The sequence below is a fragment of the Annulohypoxylon truncatum genome (assembly GCF_022578515.1).
Source record: "Annulohypoxylon truncatum strain CBS 140777 unplaced genomic scaffold F4807scaffold_16, whole genome shotgun sequence".
Lineage (NCBI taxonomy): Eukaryota > Fungi > Ascomycota > Sordariomycetes > Xylariales > Hypoxylaceae > Annulohypoxylon > Annulohypoxylon truncatum.
In genome coordinates, this window is record NW_025953802.1 from 358,592 (window position 1) to 378,123 (window position 19,532).

At 48.7% G+C, this 19,532-nt stretch overlaps 4 protein-coding genes across 4 annotated transcripts; 3 read left to right on the forward strand and 1 right to left on the reverse strand.

Moving 5' to 3' along the window:
* Window positions 1-284: 284 nt before the first annotated feature.
* On the forward strand, window positions 285-5,832 carry F4807DRAFT_87036 (putative ATP-binding cassette transporter protein). The gene is made up of 3 exons (XM_048003584.1): window positions 285-880; window positions 966-2,980; window positions 3,041-5,832. Exons 1-3 carry the CDS (start codon window positions 554-556, stop codon window positions 5,424-5,426), a joined length of 4,728 nt encoding a protein of 1,575 aa, XP_047854215.1. The 5' UTR covers window positions 285-553; the 3' UTR covers window positions 5,427-5,832.
* F4807DRAFT_467565 (uncharacterized protein) lies at window positions 5,733-8,880 on the reverse strand (the record flags this gene model as incomplete). The annotated part of the gene is made up of 2 exons (XM_048002504.1): window positions 5,733-6,761; window positions 6,813-8,880. 2 exons carry the CDS (start codon window positions 8,878-8,880, stop codon window positions 6,238-6,240), a joined length of 2,592 nt encoding a protein of 863 aa, XP_047854216.1. The 3' UTR covers window positions 5,733-6,237.
* A 2,485-nt stretch (window positions 8,881-11,365) lies between these two features.
* F4807DRAFT_425912 (F-box domain-containing protein) lies at window positions 11,366-14,084 on the forward strand. The gene is made up of 3 exons (XM_047998010.1): window positions 11,366-11,629; window positions 11,707-12,411; window positions 12,471-14,084. The coding sequence occupies exons 1-3, from the start codon at window positions 11,569-11,571 to the stop codon at window positions 13,607-13,609; spliced, it is 1,905 nt and encodes a 634-aa protein (XP_047854217.1). The 5' UTR covers window positions 11,366-11,568; the 3' UTR covers window positions 13,610-14,084.
* Window positions 14,085-15,341: 1,257 nt separating this feature from the next.
* F4807DRAFT_87148 (uncharacterized protein) lies at window positions 15,342-17,516 on the forward strand. Its single transcript, XM_048003585.1, has one exon. It carries the CDS (start codon window positions 15,900-15,902, stop codon window positions 16,992-16,994), a length of 1,095 nt encoding a protein of 364 aa, XP_047854218.1. The 5' UTR covers window positions 15,342-15,899; the 3' UTR covers window positions 16,995-17,516.
* Window positions 17,517-19,532: the final 2,016 nt, after the last annotated feature.

Below are 19,532 nucleotides of genomic sequence, written 5' to 3' on the forward strand. Positions count from 1 at the left end.
AAAACCCACCGCTAACAAGGGACTCTATGCAGGCTTTCTTGAGATACGGGGGAGTTGATAGAGGCTAAGGCGGATTTCGTTGACGGTCGCCTCTCAGTCACATCTCCCCGTGCCTCCTCGGTCATGGACGAGCCCACCAAATGAGTCAACCGGCGAGCCGCTAGATGACTACCACTAATAATCCGTGTGAAGAGTTATGACAGAATTAAAGTCCTCTGCAGTCTGTATTGTCTTTTATTGGTTATAGTAGCCAATGACGTGTAATTCATCCCAGTCCACATTTCTATCCGTATGTTGCTCGTCCAACGCTTTCGAGATCCTTCAATCTTGACCGGTATGACTGGTGTGAGCCTGTTCTTTTCTTTTTATGTTTTTTATTGTTTCACGGTTTGCATTGGACATCTCTTTTAAGTCGAGTTGACATTGTTGACTTTTCGCGCTCTTCTCTTCCGCGCTACATGCCGCCTCTTTAATTCGAAGGGCGATCGCCAAATTTTAGCTCTAGGATTTCCCCTGAATTCCGAGCTTAAGTCCGAATTCATATCACCACAGCATGCCCGATAAGACAGCGGCGGCCGTGACTTCAGCCGTCGGCTTGGGCGCTGTCACGGTACTCACCATTCCAGCCGTATTAAGCCTGGGTAGACTGCGTAGCCACGGTCCTAAATTTACGACTGAAGTTTATGAAGATAAAGATGGGAAAAGTACGCCAGATGCTATTGAGAAATTCAGCAATAAGGGCCCCAAAGCCGCTATTGTCATATTCTCCCTAGTTGGCCTCGGCGTATCGATTGCGCTTGCTGTGTCCTCGACGTTGGGCACGCGAGAGGGAATTGAAGGTGGTTTGTTCCTCGAAGATTGGTTGGCTGTTCCATTCTGGGTAAGTAAGCTCATCGTTACACACAAGACGAAGAGATACCTAGTACTGTCAGATTACTGATATATGCTGTTTCGCGTGGACGCAGGTTCTTTTAACTTTACAGGCTACTTGTATTGCGTCCAGTCGGAACTCGGTAACTGCTTATGATTTAGGTGTTTGGTCATTCCTCTCGTCCATCATCCTTGCTGCAGTTCTCGCAGTCCAGGATGACGACGTGGCCGTATTTCTACTGAAGCATTCTGCTGGAATATTTTCCTTGCGCCTAATAGAAATCATCGCCGCCATCTGCCTTGCTGTTGCTAGCCTGTCACTTCCTCGGCGCCCTGATGTATTCCACGATGGCCAGCTTGTGGATAGGCTGTATACGGAATCAGCATGGAGCCGGTTCAACTGGAGCTGGCCGGCTTACTTACTTCGCACGGCCGCGAAGAAGGGCAACCTCGATCTAGAAGACCTCCCCAGGCCTGATCATTACACAAGGTCCAAGGAAACAGCCGCTGATTGGGAAAGTCGCGGTTTCACCGGTCCGCTTTGGATTTCTATCGTGTTCGCTCACAAGTGGCTTTTCGCACTCCAATGGATGTTAAGTGTTACCACTGCCTTCCTCAACTTGGCGCCTCAATGGGTTGTTTTACAACTGCTCAATATGCTAGAGCGCCGACAAAATCGCGAGAAACTAGGCTACGAAGCCTGGGTTTGGGTCGTTCTGATGGCTGTAGCTGTTCTTGTCCGATCATGGGTCGAAGCCTACAACTACTGGCTCTCATGGGCGCAGATTGCCGTACCAATCCGAGCTCAACTATCGGCACTGATTTTCCAGAAATCGATGAGACGTAAAGATATCAAGGAAGCCAATAAGAAGAAATCGGCCACGGAATCGTCCGAGCCGAACATTGCTGGTCCAATCGGTGAAGTGTCTACAGAAGATAGGCCGGATATCGAAGATTTCGAGGAAGATGATGAGCAGATCCGGAAGAGCAAGCAAAGCACCGTCAATTTGATAGGTGTTGATGCTAAGCGGGTGTCGGATTTTGCCGCCTTCAACGATATCTTCCCCGAAAGTCTGTTCAAGCTGATCGTGTCGCTAGTCTTTCTCATAGAACTCCTCGGATGGAAGGCTCTTCTCGCAGGTTTCTCGACGATGCTTGCCGTCCTTCCTTTGAATATTTATTTCTCAAAGAAGTACTCCGATGCTCAGGACCGCTTGATGAAAGTTCGTGACGAGAAGATGGAAGTCGTTTCGGAGGCTCTTCAGGGAATCCGCCAAATTAAATTCTCCGCCCTCGAGCCTCAATGGGAGAAGAAGATCGGCGATGTCCGAGAACGGGAATTGAACTGTATATGGAGCGCTTTCATCAATGATGTCATCCTCATCGGGTGCTGGATTACGAGCCCTGTCATGCTTGCTGCCGTATCCCTCGCCGTGTACGCAGCGCTGCACGGAAATCTATCTCCTTCAGTTGCCTTCGTTAGTCTCGGCGTATTTAAGGCACTTGAAGATACCTTGTCTATTATTCCTGAGTTAGTAACTGATCTCGTCGATGCTTGGGTTTCTGTGAAGCGACTGGATACCTATTTGAACGGTGCAGAGATCTCAAAGATAACTAAAGAAGCTGACGAGGTTTCATTGGACAATGCATCTATCGCCTGGCCTTCAGATAACCAAGATGAGGAAAATCCTGACCGATTCGTCTTACGCAATGTCAACGTCACCTTCCCTAAGGGCGAACTATCCATCATATCAGGAAAAACTGGGAGTGGGAAGAGTTTGATGCTGGCAGCCGTCTTGGGCGAGGTCGATATTCTTTCTGGGTCTATCAGCGTGCCCCGGGCGCCATCCCAGCGCCACGACCAGAAAGCTAACAAAGATAATTGGATAATCCCCGGTGCTATTGCATTTGTTGCGCAGATACCATGGATCGAGAACGCGACGGTCAAAGATAACATCCTATTTGGCCTGCCATACGATGCGCACCGATACAACACAACGGTCGATGTCTGCGCCCTAACAAAGGACATGGAGATGTTTAGCGACGGGGAGAATACAGAGATCGGTGCCAATGGTATTAACCTAAGCGGCGGACAGAAATGGCGAATCACGTAAGACGAAGATCTTATTATAGCTTAATTCCCTAGTAGTTGCTAACATAACTTGTGTAGTCTGGCTCGCGCTATCTACTCTCGCGCAGGAATACTAGTTCTCGACGACATCTTTAGCGCGGTTGATGCCCATGTTGGCCGCCACATCTTCGAAAAGTGCTTAACTGGCGAGCTTTGTGTCGGGCGAACGAGAATTCTTGTCACCCACCACGTTGCCTTGTGTGAACCGAAAACAAAATACGTTGTCGAACTAGGAGATGGCCGTGTGTTGAACGCAGGCTTTGTCTCGGAATTGGAAGAGACCGGAACTTTGCAACAGATTAAGAGCCATGAGCAGACTAACCAAGAGATCCGAGACGATGAAGCATCAACAGCTATAAACTCCGAAGATACGTCCCAGGCTGGCATTGAACCTGATGAAGAGCCACTAGCCAAGGTTCCTTCGACGGCACATGCACGTAAATTTGTTGAGGAAGAAGCTCGCGAGAAGGGTGCTGTCAAGGGAAAAGTCTACGCAGCATATCTAAAATACACTGGCTCATGGTGGTTTTGGTCTACCATCCTATTTCTGTTCCTATTCGTGCAGGTACTAACAGTTGGACGTTCGTGGTGGCTAAAAGTCTGGACAGGATCATATGACGAACATGAGCAGAATATCAATGCCCAATCAGAGAAGCAAGCATACGCATACCAGTTTACCCTACCGCAGTTTACGACGAACAGCATGGCCCAGCCAATGGTTAAACCAGGCAACGAAAGCCTAGGGTTTTACCTCGGTATATACATCTTCCTCTCGGTTTTCACATCCATAGTCTCCACGTTCCGATACTACTATGTATTCTACGGTTCGATTCGTGCTTCCAGACAGTTATTCGCCAAACTCAACTTTATTGTACTCCGAGCTCCACTCCGATGGTTAGATACTGTCCCTTTGGGTAGAATCCTGAACCGATTTACCGCTGATTTCCACTCCGTGGACACACATATGGCGTATTCCATGGCATTTGCGGGAAGCGCGTTTCTCAACCTCATCGGTGTCGTCGTTGCTGGACTGTTTGTCTCGCCTCTAATTATCGTCATGTCATTCATCTTGCTCGTAATCTGCGCCTTCTACGCAATCCGCTACATTCAAGGGGCTAGACCGGTGAAGCGACTTGAGTCAGTCACCAAGTCTCCCGTGTTCGAGCAATTTGGATCGGCTTTGACCGGTGTCCAGACGATCAGGTCATTCGACAAGTCTCAGACTTACATCGAGCGCATGTATAAAAGATTGGACGACTGGACTGTAGCAAGTTGGCATCTCTGGTTGTTCATTCGTTGGATGGGGTGGAGAATGTCGGTGGTTGGAAGTTTCTTCGCTTCATTCGTTGCCATCCTTATCATTGTGGCTCCCGAGATCGACGCGTCCCTCGCCGGCTTTGGATTAGCATTCGCGCTGGAGTTTTCGGGCCACGTCATGTGGACTATCCGGCATTACGCCAACGTCGAGCTTGAGATGAATGCAGCAGAGCGAATCGTCGAATACACGGAACTCCCAACGGAAAGCCTGGAGGGCAAGAGTGCGCCAGCAGCGTGGCCAACAGAAGGACGCGTTGAAGTAAACGACCTTGTAGTTAGTTATGCAGAGGATCTGCCCCCTGTGCTCAAAGGTCTTAACTTCACTATCGAGAGAAACGAGCGTGTCGGTGTGGTAGGACGTACAGGCGCAGGAAAATCGTCTCTAACGCTTGCCTTCTTCCGTTTCCTCGAGGCTCGGTCCGGAAGCATCCACATTGATGGGCTTGATATTTCCAAGATAAAGCTACACGATTTGCGAAGCCGCCTAGCTATCATCCCACAGGACCCGGTCCTATTCAGTGGTACCGTGCGCTCGAATCTCGACCCCTTCGACAACCACACAGATGCAGAGCTCTTCGACTCGTTAGCTCGCGTACATCTTATTTCTGAGGAGGAAAATGAGAACGTAAATGGCAACGGACCGTCACGAAACATATCTGGAACATCCACCCCATCCTCTAGTCGGAAGAAGAATACTAACATCTTCCGCAACCTGCTCTCACCCATCTCAGAGGGCGGTCTCAATCTATCGCAAGGACAGCGGCAGCTACTGTGCTTGGCGAGGGCGATCGTGTCCCGTCCCAAGGTTATGGTGCTAGACGAGGCGACCAGCGCCGTGGACATGACGACAGATGCGTTAATCCAACGCAGCATACGTGAAGAGTTCGGCGACAGCACCCTAGTTGTCATTGCTCACCGACTGAGTACCATAGCGGACTTCGACCGTATCCTAGTCTTAAGTGATGGAAAGGTAGCTGAGTACGGGACACCGAAGGAGTTGTGGGAGCTGCAGAGCAGCGAGGACGGTGGGCTGGGGATGTTCCGAGCCATGTGCGAACAGAGCGGAGAAAAAGAGCATCTGAGGCAGATTGTTTATGGGGAAGTTTGAGTAAGGCAGAAGAGACTTGGGAATTAGACAGGAGATACAAAAGGGCATAAAGATATCTATGAATTGATGGGTATGGTTATATGACAGGTTAAGAAAAGGTAGAGAAGGTCGGGAGTAAATTAGATGGTTTTCTACATGTTAAGGAGGGTTATGATGAATGTAGACGCGGTGAGAGCCATGTTACACGTCTATTCTACACGGATAGGATGGATGTGCGTGATATGGTGAGAGATAATATTGATTTGTAGAAGGCGAATCAGTTTTCACTTACCTGTGTGTCGCAGGTCTTCGTGGGAGATTCTTTTACGGATAAGCTCACATCATGGTCAATCAAAGTACAGTCATAGTATTCACGCAGTAAGACCATTTCCATTTACAGAAGCAAGTGTATTTCCAGCGGATTATGTACAAGACTCGTAGTATGCAATCATGAAGACAACTTATCGTCTCCAATGACCGCCCACCGGAGTCATCAATGCAAAATGTGATTATCGTAACAATTCCTCATATGTCGTAGAGGACCATTGATGATGAATGAAGGGGGAAATTGTCATGAGTGTCGTGCGTTATCGTCAGTCATCTTTTTTTCATCATAGCCGTAATAGTCCTCGGGCATTTCGTTTTCGTGAAAATGCCGCCGATATGAGACCCAAACAAAAAGGGAAAAAAATCTAACAAAGATGCACCAAAGTGCATTTTGCCAGTAACCAAAGGGTACTAGCCAGAACTCCCAAAAGGGGGTTCCTTTCCTACCAAATTCTAGTAGGTTCCCATGCAGAGACTTGGTCTCTGATTCCTCCTAGTCAAAAGACTACGATCGCTTGACGAAGACAGCGATGAGGGTGGGCGTCACGATCATCGCAGCGCACAGCCAGGCTAGGAACAAGTTCCTAATGCAGTTGTGCTGGCGAATAGTCAAGCGACGCACTTCACCGCTGGTGTACCATAGTAAGACGGGGCTGAGGACTCCCGCCATCACCAAGATTGCGATGAATGGGAAAAGCGCCGACAGAGACGCAGCTAAGAGGAAAATGCGGCGTCGTCGCGCGCGAGCACCATGCGATAGGTACGGCTCGTTCATGTCTTCGATGGCTGCAAGGCTCAACTGGCTGTCATTATCCACGTCGGCATGGCGGATCGCGGTCAACTGCGACATCTTGCGCTTCACCGAATCCTTCTTGCTTAGCACACGAGACTTCATTCTTCCGAGCCATGAACGCTCCCCTGAAGGGGATAGAGTGGTCTCATCCTCAGTGGCACTCTGCGTACGAATTCGAGCTGGCTGTGGGTGAGCCAGATTAGGCTGGGTCGTGGCGGAGAACGGAGGAGTAATATCTATCTTTTATCAGCAATGATTACTAGAGGGAACTATATATCACAACTTACCACGAAGAGCATCTTCGTAAAAGACACTGGATGGACTGAAGTCGATAGACAACTGAGGGGCAGCTTCGATTCTTCGACTGCGACCTGACGACGGGTGTGGCATGCGAGCGGGAGTGCGAGGCACAAATCGAATAGACTTGGCATTCTCTGATCGCTGTTGGCGCTCCACTGTCGACTCAGTTTCATCGGTCTCGCCGCTCTCACGCTGCTGCTTGTTCTTTCGCTGCGCTTCGTCAAGCGGGATCAAATCGAACTCGAACTGCGATCGCGAGGTCATGAGCTTTGCATTGGAGGCATTGGATTGCGAACGTGGTAATTGCGCATTCGATGCAGTGGAATCGCTCAAGGTCAGCCAATTTTCGCTGGGGGCAATCATTCGTGATCCCAAGCGGCGGGTCAGATGCTCGTGGTCAATAATGCGAGGGTCGATTGGTTTATGTGGCGAAACCTCAACTACCTTCGAAGAGCTCTGGCCCATTGAAAGGTTGCTAGCTGTGGACTGAAGTCCAGCCGAAAGCTGCTCTTCACGAAGACCCTTCACTGGGCTTCGATTGCCTTGTTCGCCTCCTTCGATAGACTGGCGGATGTTGGACGGCTGGCGCTCCAATGTGTTGGTAGCGAACGTCGACACCGAGTCCCGGAATTCATAACGGGATTGACCCGCGTGTCTACTCGGGATAGTAAGGCTTCCCGGTTCAATGTTGTAGCGACTGCTATCAGTTCGCACAAACGGATTCACCATAGACAGGTTTCGAGAACCTGGGCTAGTAAGGAGGTTGTTACCTCCACCTCCTGTAAGATCACGACTGGAATTCTGAGGAAAGCCTCCCCCACGGGCATTCTGAGGCTTGGGCAGAAGCATAGGCCTGGTCGAGTTCTTGAGATAATGCATCTTATACGAATCTTGCGAGCCATCGAGACCAGGGTGCTGGATAATACGAGGTCGAGATCCAAACCCATAAGGCATACGTAATTCGCCTTCTTCCGAAAAACCGGCGACGCTGCTGCCGGTGGCCTTGATGAAATCGTGAGGACCGGTCGGAGCTCGGTCAAAGCCAGCTTCACTGTTCATCTCTGTAGTGCACCAAGTGCCAGTATCAGCGGAATCTCGCATAGGCAATGATTCTCCCTGGTCATTACTTCCAAAGTTCTCGTCAGTGCCATCATCCCTATAGCCTCGCAAGTCTGCATACGCGCTAGTCGTTGGTAGGTGTGATCCTTGGCTTCGGGCAAATAGGGGACTTTCTTCACCCGGCGAGACAAGAGTAGCCTGGCTCCCTTCATTCAACTTGCCCACGTGGCGCATAGAATAGCTGACTTCGCGTCCTCGGGTGGGCTTGAGCGTCGCTGGATGATGACGACTGTGGGATTGAGCATTGTCGCGTGTTGTCATGTAGAGATCATCATAGGGGTTGACATCATATAAGTCAGGGTCATGTAGCTGTCTACGAGCCTCACTGGGATCGAGGGGGCTGGCTTGTGACTCGGCGTTAAGCAATCGTTGCGAGTCGCTGACCGTGCTGTCTGGCGAACTTCCGTGGTTGAAACTCAGAACATGCTTGGATCGCTGATGGCCACAGCTTGTGCTCTTGGGACTCTCGGGTAGATCGGACGGCGGGATGCCAGGAGAGTGGAATTGGGCCGTAGGGAAGCCCTGGTAAGTGCCATTACGGCGTAGCTTGAGGGGTGAGCAAGACGGATCACGGAAGGGCGAGTCGGCGTTTGTCTCATCGTGAGAAGCATAACCATCCAGGATCTGATTGATGGTGTTGGTGGTTTTTTCAGGCTTCTCATCGTACGCCAGCTCATGCTCGTCTTGTTCTCCGGCGGTTGGTGTATTGGGTGGTGCCGGCAGAAACGGCATCTCCACTGCATCGTGAAGGCTCTCCTCAGATAGGGATCGGCGATGTGGTGTCGAGGTTCCTACAGCAGTAGGAGGTTCATGCTCTGGTCCTGTCTCTCGTGAAGCAGGGTTGTTTGCTTCAGACGCGGAATCATCTTTGCCAGTTGTCGTCTGATTAGTGACACCCTTGGGGCCACCGTCATTCTTGCCGTGCATAGGCGCCATGAGCAACTGCTAGGCTTCTGAGGCACGACGTTAGCATATGAACGAATGGAGTCATGGCAGTAGCAGAGGAGGAATCGGTTATGTTGATGGAAGGTGAGGTGCTGGATGAATGGGGATCGGCGTAATGGTATGGACGAAAGGTAAAATATTTTTGGAACGGGTGAAAAATTGATAAGGGACGGTAAAGCGGCAAGATAAACAATGTGAAGTAATAGCAGAATGAAAATGTAAAAAATGAACGGAAGGAGATATGTGTGTTGATAATAAAAAGGGGATTTGTGTAACAGATAGGTACCTAGGGATACCATAATGTACGTACCTTGGATACACGGAGAGAGGAAAAAACAGCGACGCCGAGCAGCACAAAACCTTGCGTTGATATTCAGACGAAGGAAGTGCGAGATTGAAGGAGAGAGATTTTTTGACGCGGCTAATTTTTTCAATAACGTTAGTAGGTGTGTGTAGAGATGATGGGATGAAAAGAGTTGTTACGATAATGCGCGTGTAAATATTTGTTGTACCAGGGTGTAGAAGAACAACATTCAGTATGGGAATTACCTGGTGTGTGTGAGGAATCGTGAGGAAGAAAAATTGGGGAATGAATATTACGAACCGGGAGGTTTTGCTAGACGTAAGAGGTTCTATGGTTGAGGGTTGGTGGTGATTGACGGTGGGTAGGTGGAAGATGGACAGTAGAAACGGCGGAGGTGTGGAGTGGGAGGAAGGTGAAGTCGTCTACGTGAGAAAATAACTAACCGTGTGAGAGATGAATCTGCAATTTTGCAAATGTGGGTAGAAGACGGGCCAATATGTCCAGTTGCGTCTGAAAGAAGGTGGTTTGGTAGAAGGCGTTGGCACGAGAATAAAAGTGAACGGATGGATTATTAAGATGTGAGGGTCAGGTGTATGGGTGGTTACTTGCAAGAAAAGATGGATCGTGGTTTTTAGAAAAGGAAGGAAAGTTAGATGTTACGGAAAGAAATCTGCTTGAAGGTTGAGTACGATGCGGGTTTGTGGTCGTAGAGAAGATGGTTGAGAAAGGAAGAAAATAAATTATGAAAAGCGTGACGGTGATATATATTTTCTGGCAGAATCAGAATCAGTGATCCGGTGAAGCACAACATACCTTCCTCTAGGGCTACGAGATGGTGTTTTGACCACCCAGCTTGTATCGTCCCTGGCTTCTAGTTTTACAGGCACTGGGCCAGGTGACAGCATTCAACCGTCTGCGTGAGTACCTGCCAAGTGCCTAGGTATTTAATGTACTTGCCATTCCTTTTTATACCTACTACTTGAGTAGATAATAGAAGCCATATTACTGGTCCTAGATCGATGGAAGGGTTAACACCCTAAACCCGTACAAACCATGATAATGATTGATTCCCCAGAACTAGTCTAGCTCGATTTTACCTAAATAAAATAAATCCGATACTGTCACTAGGGCTCATTGTCAATCAGTACTTGTTCAACGTAGTATACTTGATACTCGTAACTTGTTTTTATTTTGGGTATTGCCATTATCATTGACCCATAGATCCGTTTTAGCCCGTATTTTACACAATCAATGAGATGTCGTCAAGTGCCATAGAGCACACGCCGTCTTCAGAAATGAAAACATTAGAAGCTGATTTTCTACGGCAAGATTTCGATTACATACCAGAAAGGATCCTCCGAGGTTAAGATTTCATGTGGTGTGTATATATCTACCAGATATGTTTAGTATGTGAGATAACGTTGAGATGTTAAGCGTATCATTTAGTAGGACCTGATCTTTATTTTAACGGGCAGGGCAGTTTTCGAACAACTGTACAAAAAATGACAATGGGTGACCGTTACACTAGGGAGACTAAGCTTAGTGATATTGAATCTTTATTGTGCTAAAAGTACATATGAATTACAGTTGGTAACCTGGTTATCCTCCTGCGGCCGCTTCTTAGGTTAGGAAGATTCACCATTTAACGACGATATCAGTATTGTTGCTCTAGTAATAATAATACAAGGAGAAATGAAACGTTGTTCGTTAAGACGGTGCCATATTTTTGCTTGTTGGTCCTATATAATGTAGCCGGGTAATAGGGAAGCTGAGGTTGAAAGATGCATCCCATATCGTGTGTCGTTGAATGATCAAATGCTGTTACAGCCACAAGTGGCGCATGCACACAATATGATAAGCTTCAGCCTCAAATCAAAACTTTCTTGCACATGCACCCTTGTTGCGATTTTGCGGAGTTCTTGCCTAGATCTATTTGAAAACATGCACGGGCCTCATCCCGAGGACTTGGACTGTATGGTAACATCGTTAGGGCTGGATTCATTGGAAGGAAGGCCCTCTGGACCAGTAACCCCGCGGACCCGTTAGGTACCTAGTGATTACCTAGCGCCCCTTCTAGCCAGGTGCTATCAGAAGCAGAAACGGCGGAGTTAGCCAGGTACCCAAGTACCTGATCAATCATTTCGACGTTCGTCATTGAACCTGATAAGCTGAGGGGATTCGATTCTATTCATAATTCCATCCGATTCGAAACAAAAGCATCAATCCTATCTTTTGTCAAATAACTTAAATTGTCGCGTTCTCCTTAACATCGAATGAATACAAACCCCTCTTTCTCCATATTTTGCGTCTTTCGTCTTATCCTGTGAACAGCTTGTACATACTAATAAATACAATTAAAACATCCTCCCCGGACCATGGTTGGTCCTAGTCATCTCGAAAACCTCCCTGATGAGATCTTCCTCCATATCTTATCTTGTGAGTTTCATGGATTTGCATCTGCTCTCAATTCCAAATGTCAATATCCCCGCTAACTAGGGTCTCGCAATTACCAGTCCTAGAAGCCCGCGACGTCGTTATCCTCCAAAGCGTTTCGAAACATTTCCTAGGATTGTGCCGAGATGGCAACTTCTGGCGTAACAAATGCCTCTCCACCCCTTCTGTTCGCGAACGCATTAGATTATTTTGGTCCGGGTCTGATTGGATCGACGAAGAGGGCGCGACCTTAAGCGGCGCGCCTACGACGGGAGAAGGAAGCCAAATAGAAGACCAAAACGAAGTGCATTGGAGCCGTCTCGAGAGCTTGTCTCAGTTATCTGCTAAGAGGAGGAAGAGGGAGAAAATTCGCATCGCTGCGAATTGGGACCCGACATTTCCAAACGAAAATACGAATTGGTACAATGAATATATTCAAAGATATGGTCCCATTGCTATCAGCTGGTTCGAACAACCCCAGATTCCAAATGGTTCTCGGAGAGACCAAATAGATGTCAGCGGAGCTGCCTTATACAGTCCAAACTCGACCGGAAATGAACTCTTTGCCGTGTCGCCACTTGAAGATGGCTCGATCTGTTTGTGGGACGTAAAAGGTACTCGATGTAGGAAAGGGTCGATTCTATTGAAGTCTAGCCCTGGTCTTTTGTGCGCTGATGGCTCGGGAGCCGATCTGTTAAGACGCTCTAAGATGACCAACACGGGGGTGACTGAGTGCGTAAGTGTCGACAGCAAGAAAAACATGGCTTTCTTCGCCGTCCAGAGTCGTATGTTTCTACCCGATACCCAATCGATACTGAGTTGATCCTGGCTAACTCATGTGAAGGTCTTATTGAGGTCGATCTTGAAACATTACAAATCGTGGGCAATCATCCTTTCGAATGGTCCATTACTACGCTCTCCGCGGCTGATCCTGGTGTTCCTTTAACGGTGGGGACAGTTAATGGACTGCACTTGCATGATTTTAGAGCGAGATCTAAATATCGAGAAGAATATCAAATTCGATTAGATGCTGTTAGAAGGAATGGTCTGCGGGACTTCTCTCACGTCCTAGACCCGAGGCCTCTTGACCCTTATGCTTCTCTTGCGCAGTCGGGCCCGCAGAGTATTCTCCATCTCGAGCGCTCTGGAGACGGCAGTCAACTCTCCGACGACATATTCGTAGCCGGCCGGTTTTCTAATATTCTACACTACGACCGGCGCATGTTTCCCGCAATCAGAGGCTCGATTCACTCGGGCGCAAAGCTCTGCAGCCTTACATCGCTTCCTTACCCTTTCTCTAGCCTCAACAGCGATCTGCGTCGCCGTTTTCAACTGTCCGAGGAACAGGTCGAGAAATCTAAAAGCGTAACGGGTGGGAGAACCCTGATAGCGTGCGGCGAATACAATACCAAAGGGTCGCTCGAATTGTACGGCCTATCGTCCGGCTCCAGTAATGCATCGCAGCCACGGGTTATCCATGAATCTACCATGAAGAATCGGCAAGCGGCTTCCCAGTCGAAGCTCCTCTCCGTCATCAACCACGGCACTCGACTTGTCTTCTCCGACGGACAAGGTTACTTGAAGTGGGTCGAACGGGACGGTTTTACGGAGGTACGCCGCCACAAGATCGGCAAGTCCGAAAGGATAATCCATCGCTCGTTATTTGGGTCGATGCCCGGGTCGGATGACATAGCGCGAAAAATCCTCTCTACCCGGACACCTGGGCAGGATGGTGAAGCCCGGGTCAACGACGACGATATCCTATTTTGGACTGGAGAGAAGCTGGGGCTGCTCAGCTTCTCATCCGAGCCTGGATTTTCTCCGGAAGATTTCGATGAGCACCCGAGGACGCCGGAAGAGATTGCGGCAGAAGAAGAGGAGCATATGTACGCCGAGAGGATGAGGCTAGCCTTAGAACGACAGGCGAGAGACGTCCGATTTGTTCAGAACCTTGGAGCCGGAAATATCCACAGCGGAATCTAAAGTCCTGGCACCTGAAATGTTTCTGCCTCGAATCATAACCTTCTCACCATGTTGAACAAGGGAAGAAATTCAACCACGTCCACGTCACGTCGCCTAATAAGCGGGTAGGCTGTTAAGATTTTTTGATTACCTTACTCTTTACTAGAGGTTGAGTCAATGATCTCACTACGTAGGCTTAATGAGAAGGGATCGGCAGACTCGGAAGTTGAGGAAACTTGAGGCGGGATGCTTTATCTTATCACGATATTTCATATGCCATTGGCTATCCAAGGTCTCGGAGGCAAAATTGTGTACCTCTCAAATGCAGGTGGACCGTTGGCACTGGACCAAAAAAGGACGTCAGTCAAGGAAAAAGATGGGGGTTATGAGGGGGGGTTTTTAGACCTTGGTACATACAGCGATCCTGTGATATATTTTTTTTACTATTTTATTTTTTCAACCTAATTTCTCATTCTTTTTTGGTCTATCTTTACGCATGATATATGGATTCTCGTCATGTTTGTCGGTTATCCCTTCTCCATGCTACTCCTCAATTTGATATTCCCGCATGCCTATTTTTCCCTTCCTCCTTGCGCATAAATGTCTCTTTTGTAGGATGGAAAAATGGAAACGTGTGTTGTCGTTAGCCTCAACAAAAAACCAAGAAGGTATCAGAGCTATTGATTGACGCATCGAGCCAACTGAAAAAACATGAGGCAACAAATCAGAGGTTTGGTTCCACCATCTGAACCTGACCATAGCCAATGGAAATTGATCCAGATTGCTACCAGGACAGGGGGGTCTTCCACTTGTGGCCCCAGACCCACTCGCCCGAAAGGCTAAAAAATAGCAAGAATACCAAAAATACCTAGGTACTTCGGTACTTAAGGTAATAATGCCAACAATGAGTTGCACCAATTACAACCAATCATCCAAGCTTTTTTTCCTTCGCCTTCTCTCTTTTTTCATCATCGTTGTACCCGCAAAGTTGCTTCAGCCAAGTTGCATCTCTCGCTCCCGGAGTCGCTCAGCATTGACGCAGAATTGCCACTTGCGCTGCTGTGGATTGCAGGATATTGCAAAGTCTAGACTTATCATCCTACCATCGAGTTTTGTTGTCCGTTTCTTCTCTCAAAATTCATGTGCAGTAGGCAAGTATGCTACTAAACATATGTCCAAGGTTCCAAGCAGATGAGGCACGTATGCCGAGAACCACGGTTCGTCCTGCTTACTTGCTGCGTTGTCAAAATTGAGACGACGAGCTTACATTCAGTACTTCCTTTCGTCGTACTCTCCGAACCCTTCCTGTCCCTGCCGTTTGCCGTTCTGCCCCTCGAACCACACACCTCTTACCCAGGTGTTGGCGTACCATACATGACACTCGGCTCTCGAACCCTATGATGGGTAAAAAGAGGTAGGCAATTCAAAGTAGGGAAAGGCAGCCGGTTACGCCACTTGCGTTACTGCGCTACTGCAATCCGTCCTCGAAGCTCGCATGTAAGCATTGCATTCCTGCATACGGGCTCTGCCGGGTCTCCGTCGTATTTTCCCTTTCACCGCTACCTCTCTTCGTCCCAAGTCTCGTTTCGGCTTTATTCATGTACCAGCCATCTATGATCTACTTTGCTGGATTTTCCCTATCCCCATCCCACGCATCGTGCCATCGAACTTGGACAAGCAAATTCCAAGCAATCCTATCCCTTGCTTTCTCCACTCTTACGTCCGACTCTTAGCTCTCTAGAGGTACCTAGGGCAGATCGAGAAAGAGAAAAGAAAAAGAGGGACAAGACGGACATTTTTTTTGCTAGGAGCACCTCGGTCTCAAATTTGTCAGCTAAGGTCTGTCCCGTCCAAGCAGGTCCTTGGTTGCGGACACTCCCAAGAAGTGGATTATTTGGCGTTGCCTTGTCTTGTCCGAGGGGGCGCTGCAACCTTTAAGACCTCCACATATCACTGCTGTCCTGCGCGTCACGGGCCCAACCCAGCCTGTCCTGGGAGAGTGAGGCTAACGCCAGCTTAGCCGCTGCGTGTGTAAACCAAGACCAATCCGGAGCCGGATTTTTCCAAAAGGGATCCTGCACGTCCATTGATTGTCGTGGCGTGCTTGCAGTCGAGGAGATTAGTTCAGCTGTTACTATATGGGTTTTGACATGAAGAATCCGAGAGAACATCGGTGATGATTCGCAAGTCTTCCCTTCTGACAACAAAGACTTGAGCTCGTCACATCTCTCTTCTACGGCCTCTGGCGTGATACCACGTTCTAACTCATCTGTGTTTCAACATCGATCGAGGTCTTGCTCAAGCATGTCAAATGGCTACCTGGTACGTCGGAGGGACGGAGATGTCGCGCTCCTCAAGCGACTCTTCTCTTCCTTCTGACGGCCCCTCTCGTCAACGTCGTCGATACATCGATAACAAGAAACGACGCCCTAGCTATTCTGGACTATCTACTCTCCCGGACGACTTCAAAATGTTTCAACCGTTCAAGCGGCATCGGTTCGCCGACCATCCCGACACCTTCGAAGGTGTCGATTTTGACCAGAACTTGACTCGGCCTGCTTTCTTCATCATCAAGGAGGCAAATCACGGGCGCGGTTCTTCCAGATTCGACCCGATCATGGTTGAAAATACGTTCACAACTCCTCACTACGCCGAAGCGCGACCTGGCGTGCCTTGCGAGCATTTTAGGGTGCACCAGCCGTCAGATTCGCCCGATATGAATCGCTCAACGTATGCGAAAGACAAAGATCACGACGATGCGGCTATGTTAGTTGAGGCCGACCTAGCGGATTCTCGTAGACGGAGCAGGGTCTCCCAACACGAGCGGATTTTGAGGAGCCTCATCTGTCCCAAGTCTCCTGAGGCGGAGTTCGACATAGATGACGTTGCTCTCCAAGGCATATTCTACGCTGCGAACGAGATATTCTTCCACGGGAAACTGAAGGGGCGCGTTGCATGGTCTTGGGTGGATCTCCCGAGCTGCCTTATCGGCACTACAGCACTGAGGCAGTCGCCCCTCAACCCCGGCCTCGAGACCCTGATATTTCTATCGCGGCGGATCCTCAAGGACAGGAAATACAACAGACGTCTGCTCATTTCGACATTCATTCACGAACTTATCCACAGCTACCTTTTCGTTGTTTGCGGATTCCAATCGAGAGAATGCGGCGGCCATACTAACGGCTTCAAACATATCGCCGGACTCATCGACAAATGGGCCGGCCCGGATCTCCTGTATCTCTGCAATATGGAAGCCGAACTGAGCGATTTCGAGACGAAAACTACGGCCCTGCCCAGGGATCCAGTTTTCGAAGGCTGGGACGTGCCATGGTCGCACGACCCAGTAGCTGGGGACTACATCTTGTTGAATCGTCCCCAATGCAGGTTGAGGCCTGCAATACGTTGACTGGACCGGGAAATACTATGACATGTCGGAGCACCCAAGCCTCCGGCGATGTCTCATTCGATGCTCTGCGCCCAGAAGCAGCCCAACGTTACCCCGCATAGGGCTAGAATTTTTCTCTCGTTACTTTCCTTTGTTGTATACAGGCATGGCGACGGCGTATCGTTATATACCCTACTTAGATTCGGATGATATTACCGGGCTTCGTGATACGTCATGATTTATTATATCTAGATCAGCATAGCGCATGAACTTGGTGTTGGAATAGCACATATTTGGTGTTTGGATATTTTTTCCTTCTGCTCTTGTTTGTCACGTCCCCTTACGCGTTATGGTCATCGCATGTTGGAAGGAAAAAAAGGATACATACAACTTCATGTTAATATTACTGATCCTTTGGGTCGAGTACATATCTACCTAGGTAGCTATTCCATCCAAGTCTAATGATAGATAGGACATATCTCCGTTTCGATATATTACCACAATGACTTAATTTCAAAATACGGCAAATATTGATACCCTATACCTAACCCCACACATGTTGGCCAGCCCGAAAATGGCCACCCCCATCTTGACGCCCTAATGCCGAGCATCTAGCGCACTTCCAACGGCCAGCGGCCGCGTTAGGTACGAACCCGAAGCTAGTCCGTGCATGGGGGTTAATATCAGATTAGCGACCCGACGATTACGATCCCGAAGCCACGGTGCTAGCTGCAGGATCGATATACATTACCTATTGCCTTACCGCCTCGCAAGTCTTCGCTGTTGGTTTTGCTCTATGTGGCAGCCCGAGGTACTTCGGTGTATGTACCCAAGTACAGATGTACATCCCAAAACGGACTTAAGGCTGGGCGTAATCTTACTCTATTGGGTGGCTGTTGAATAATGATATTCCGCGCTTGGGACCAATCATTTGCACGGGCGAGCCCTGACGGAAAGAACCTTATGTTGACTTATCTTATTCGAAATAAAACTCTCTCCTATATTTTCTAGGATCGATCGATGATTCGAAATATCACACGCACGTATCATTTCTCGACGCGTACGACGTTGGAATTCCGGCATGCTCGGCATCGAATTCCATCACACCGTAATTTTCACATGACCGCTTTAGTCTCCTTAACCCTACACCAACTAAACCCGACAGCCTAGCAGTTTTCTCACCTAGCCTTTTACCGACCGCTAGGTTCTGGGTATGAGGTAGGGGGAACCCTTCACACCTTTCACACGCACTAAAGAGGTTCGCATACGCTCTCGCAGTCTCGTTTCCCAACACTCAGCACTACACTAATTAGTCTCTAGCAGTAGTGTAGAGATTGGCCCTTCACCATCAAAGCGCGCTAAAAGATCTCACTAGATACCCAGGCCCCGGCCCAGAAGCCCAGCGGAAGGTTGATCACAATCTCATCGGGTAGCGCTTGCGTTTTCGCCGTAGTGCAATAGCTTCGTTTCAGCTTTTTTTCTCACGATGCGCTTGCGAAGGATCGGAAATGGCACTTAATTTTTGACCCTCCTCTCCAGGCTAGCCCGGGAGCGGGTTAGCTCCTCTCCGGACCGGGTGCCCCGGGCTCACCGGTGATCGACAACACCCCGCTCGGGAAAGGTGAGATCCGGAGAGCTATTTCTTTTTTTTCCTTCCTTAGCACGCTAGCTTGGGTTGTTTGATTACATAACAATCTAACTACATACATGTCTCGCGACCGCATTCCGCAAATGAGATGCCCCGGAGTCAAGTCCGTAGGAGCGTATCACGAGACCGCCGTTTTGACGCAGGCACACGCCCCATTAATAACCTACCGACCAGAGTCAGCCCCGTTTTATCGCTAGCTTCGAGGTTGGTGGGTGGGTGATAATATCGATATTATCTGAAATGGACGAGCAGGGTTTTTTACCTACCTAACCTAGGATCACGACGCCGGTATTCCGCAGGATCTTAGATACGCATTAGCCAGTCGCATCATAGCTCTTTGCCGGGATGACGCTGTTCTGTCGTATTGCGACGGCTTTCACGATGGTCTTCGCGGTGGTAATTGCTTGCGTTGACCCCTGGTAGCTCTGACAACTGCCGAGCGGTTTCGGAAATTGGAGCTCTTGAATATGTGCGCCGAGGCACTGATAGCTTCCATTGGAGTCAGCTGCTGGTGGCGAGAGTAGTGCTGACGCGCAATGCGATATAACACAAAAGGACGCCTGCTAGATCTATGTGGTTATGCCAGGATCTGTATTGTGGGATGTAGGTCTGCAATATATTTATGAGCAAGGATATTCCTTCCGGGGCTTTCGAATGCATGACGAATTAGGGCTAATGGTCTTGGGAGTTCCATATTAAGCCTAGAATATAGACAAGCAATGGTTGGGTATAAAGCTACAGATAAAAAGAGGCTGCCAATTAAGTTCATGAATAGTGAGTCAAATTTCCAAAAAGAACCGGCCATCAAGGTCATTCCCACAACCCCATAGAATATGTCTTCTGAATTACCTGGGCAAATGATAGAACATACGAAACCGACAAACAGCAGACAAATACAGTCATCTACCTAA

Bases quoted from the DNA above. Each gene is read 5' to 3' on its own strand.
- F4807DRAFT_425912 (XM_047998010.1), top strand. From the start codon at position 11,569: ATGGTTGGTCCTAGTCATCTCGAAAACCTCCCTGATGAGATCTTCCTC. The intron at 11,630-11,706 runs GTGAGTTTCATG...CGCAATTACCAG, and splicing joins CTTCCTCCATATCTTATCTT to TCCTAGAAGCCCGCGACGTC. The intron at 12,412-12,470 runs GTATGTTTCTAC...ACTCATGTGAAG, and splicing joins TTTCTTCGCCGTCCAGAGTC to GTCTTATTGAGGTCGATCTT.
- F4807DRAFT_87148 (XM_048003585.1), top strand. From the start codon at position 15,900: ATGGCTACCTGGTACGTCGGAGGGACGGAGATGTCGCGCTCCTCAAGC.
- F4807DRAFT_87036 (XM_048003584.1), top strand. From the start codon at position 554: ATGCCCGATAAGACAGCGGCGGCCGTGACTTCAGCCGTCGGCTTGGGC. The intron at 881-965 runs GTAAGTAAGCTC...GCGTGGACGCAG, and splicing joins GGTTGGCTGTTCCATTCTGG to GTTCTTTTAACTTTACAGGC. The intron at 2,981-3,040 runs GTAAGACGAAGA...TAACTTGTGTAG, and splicing joins GGACAGAAATGGCGAATCAC to TCTGGCTCGCGCTATCTACT.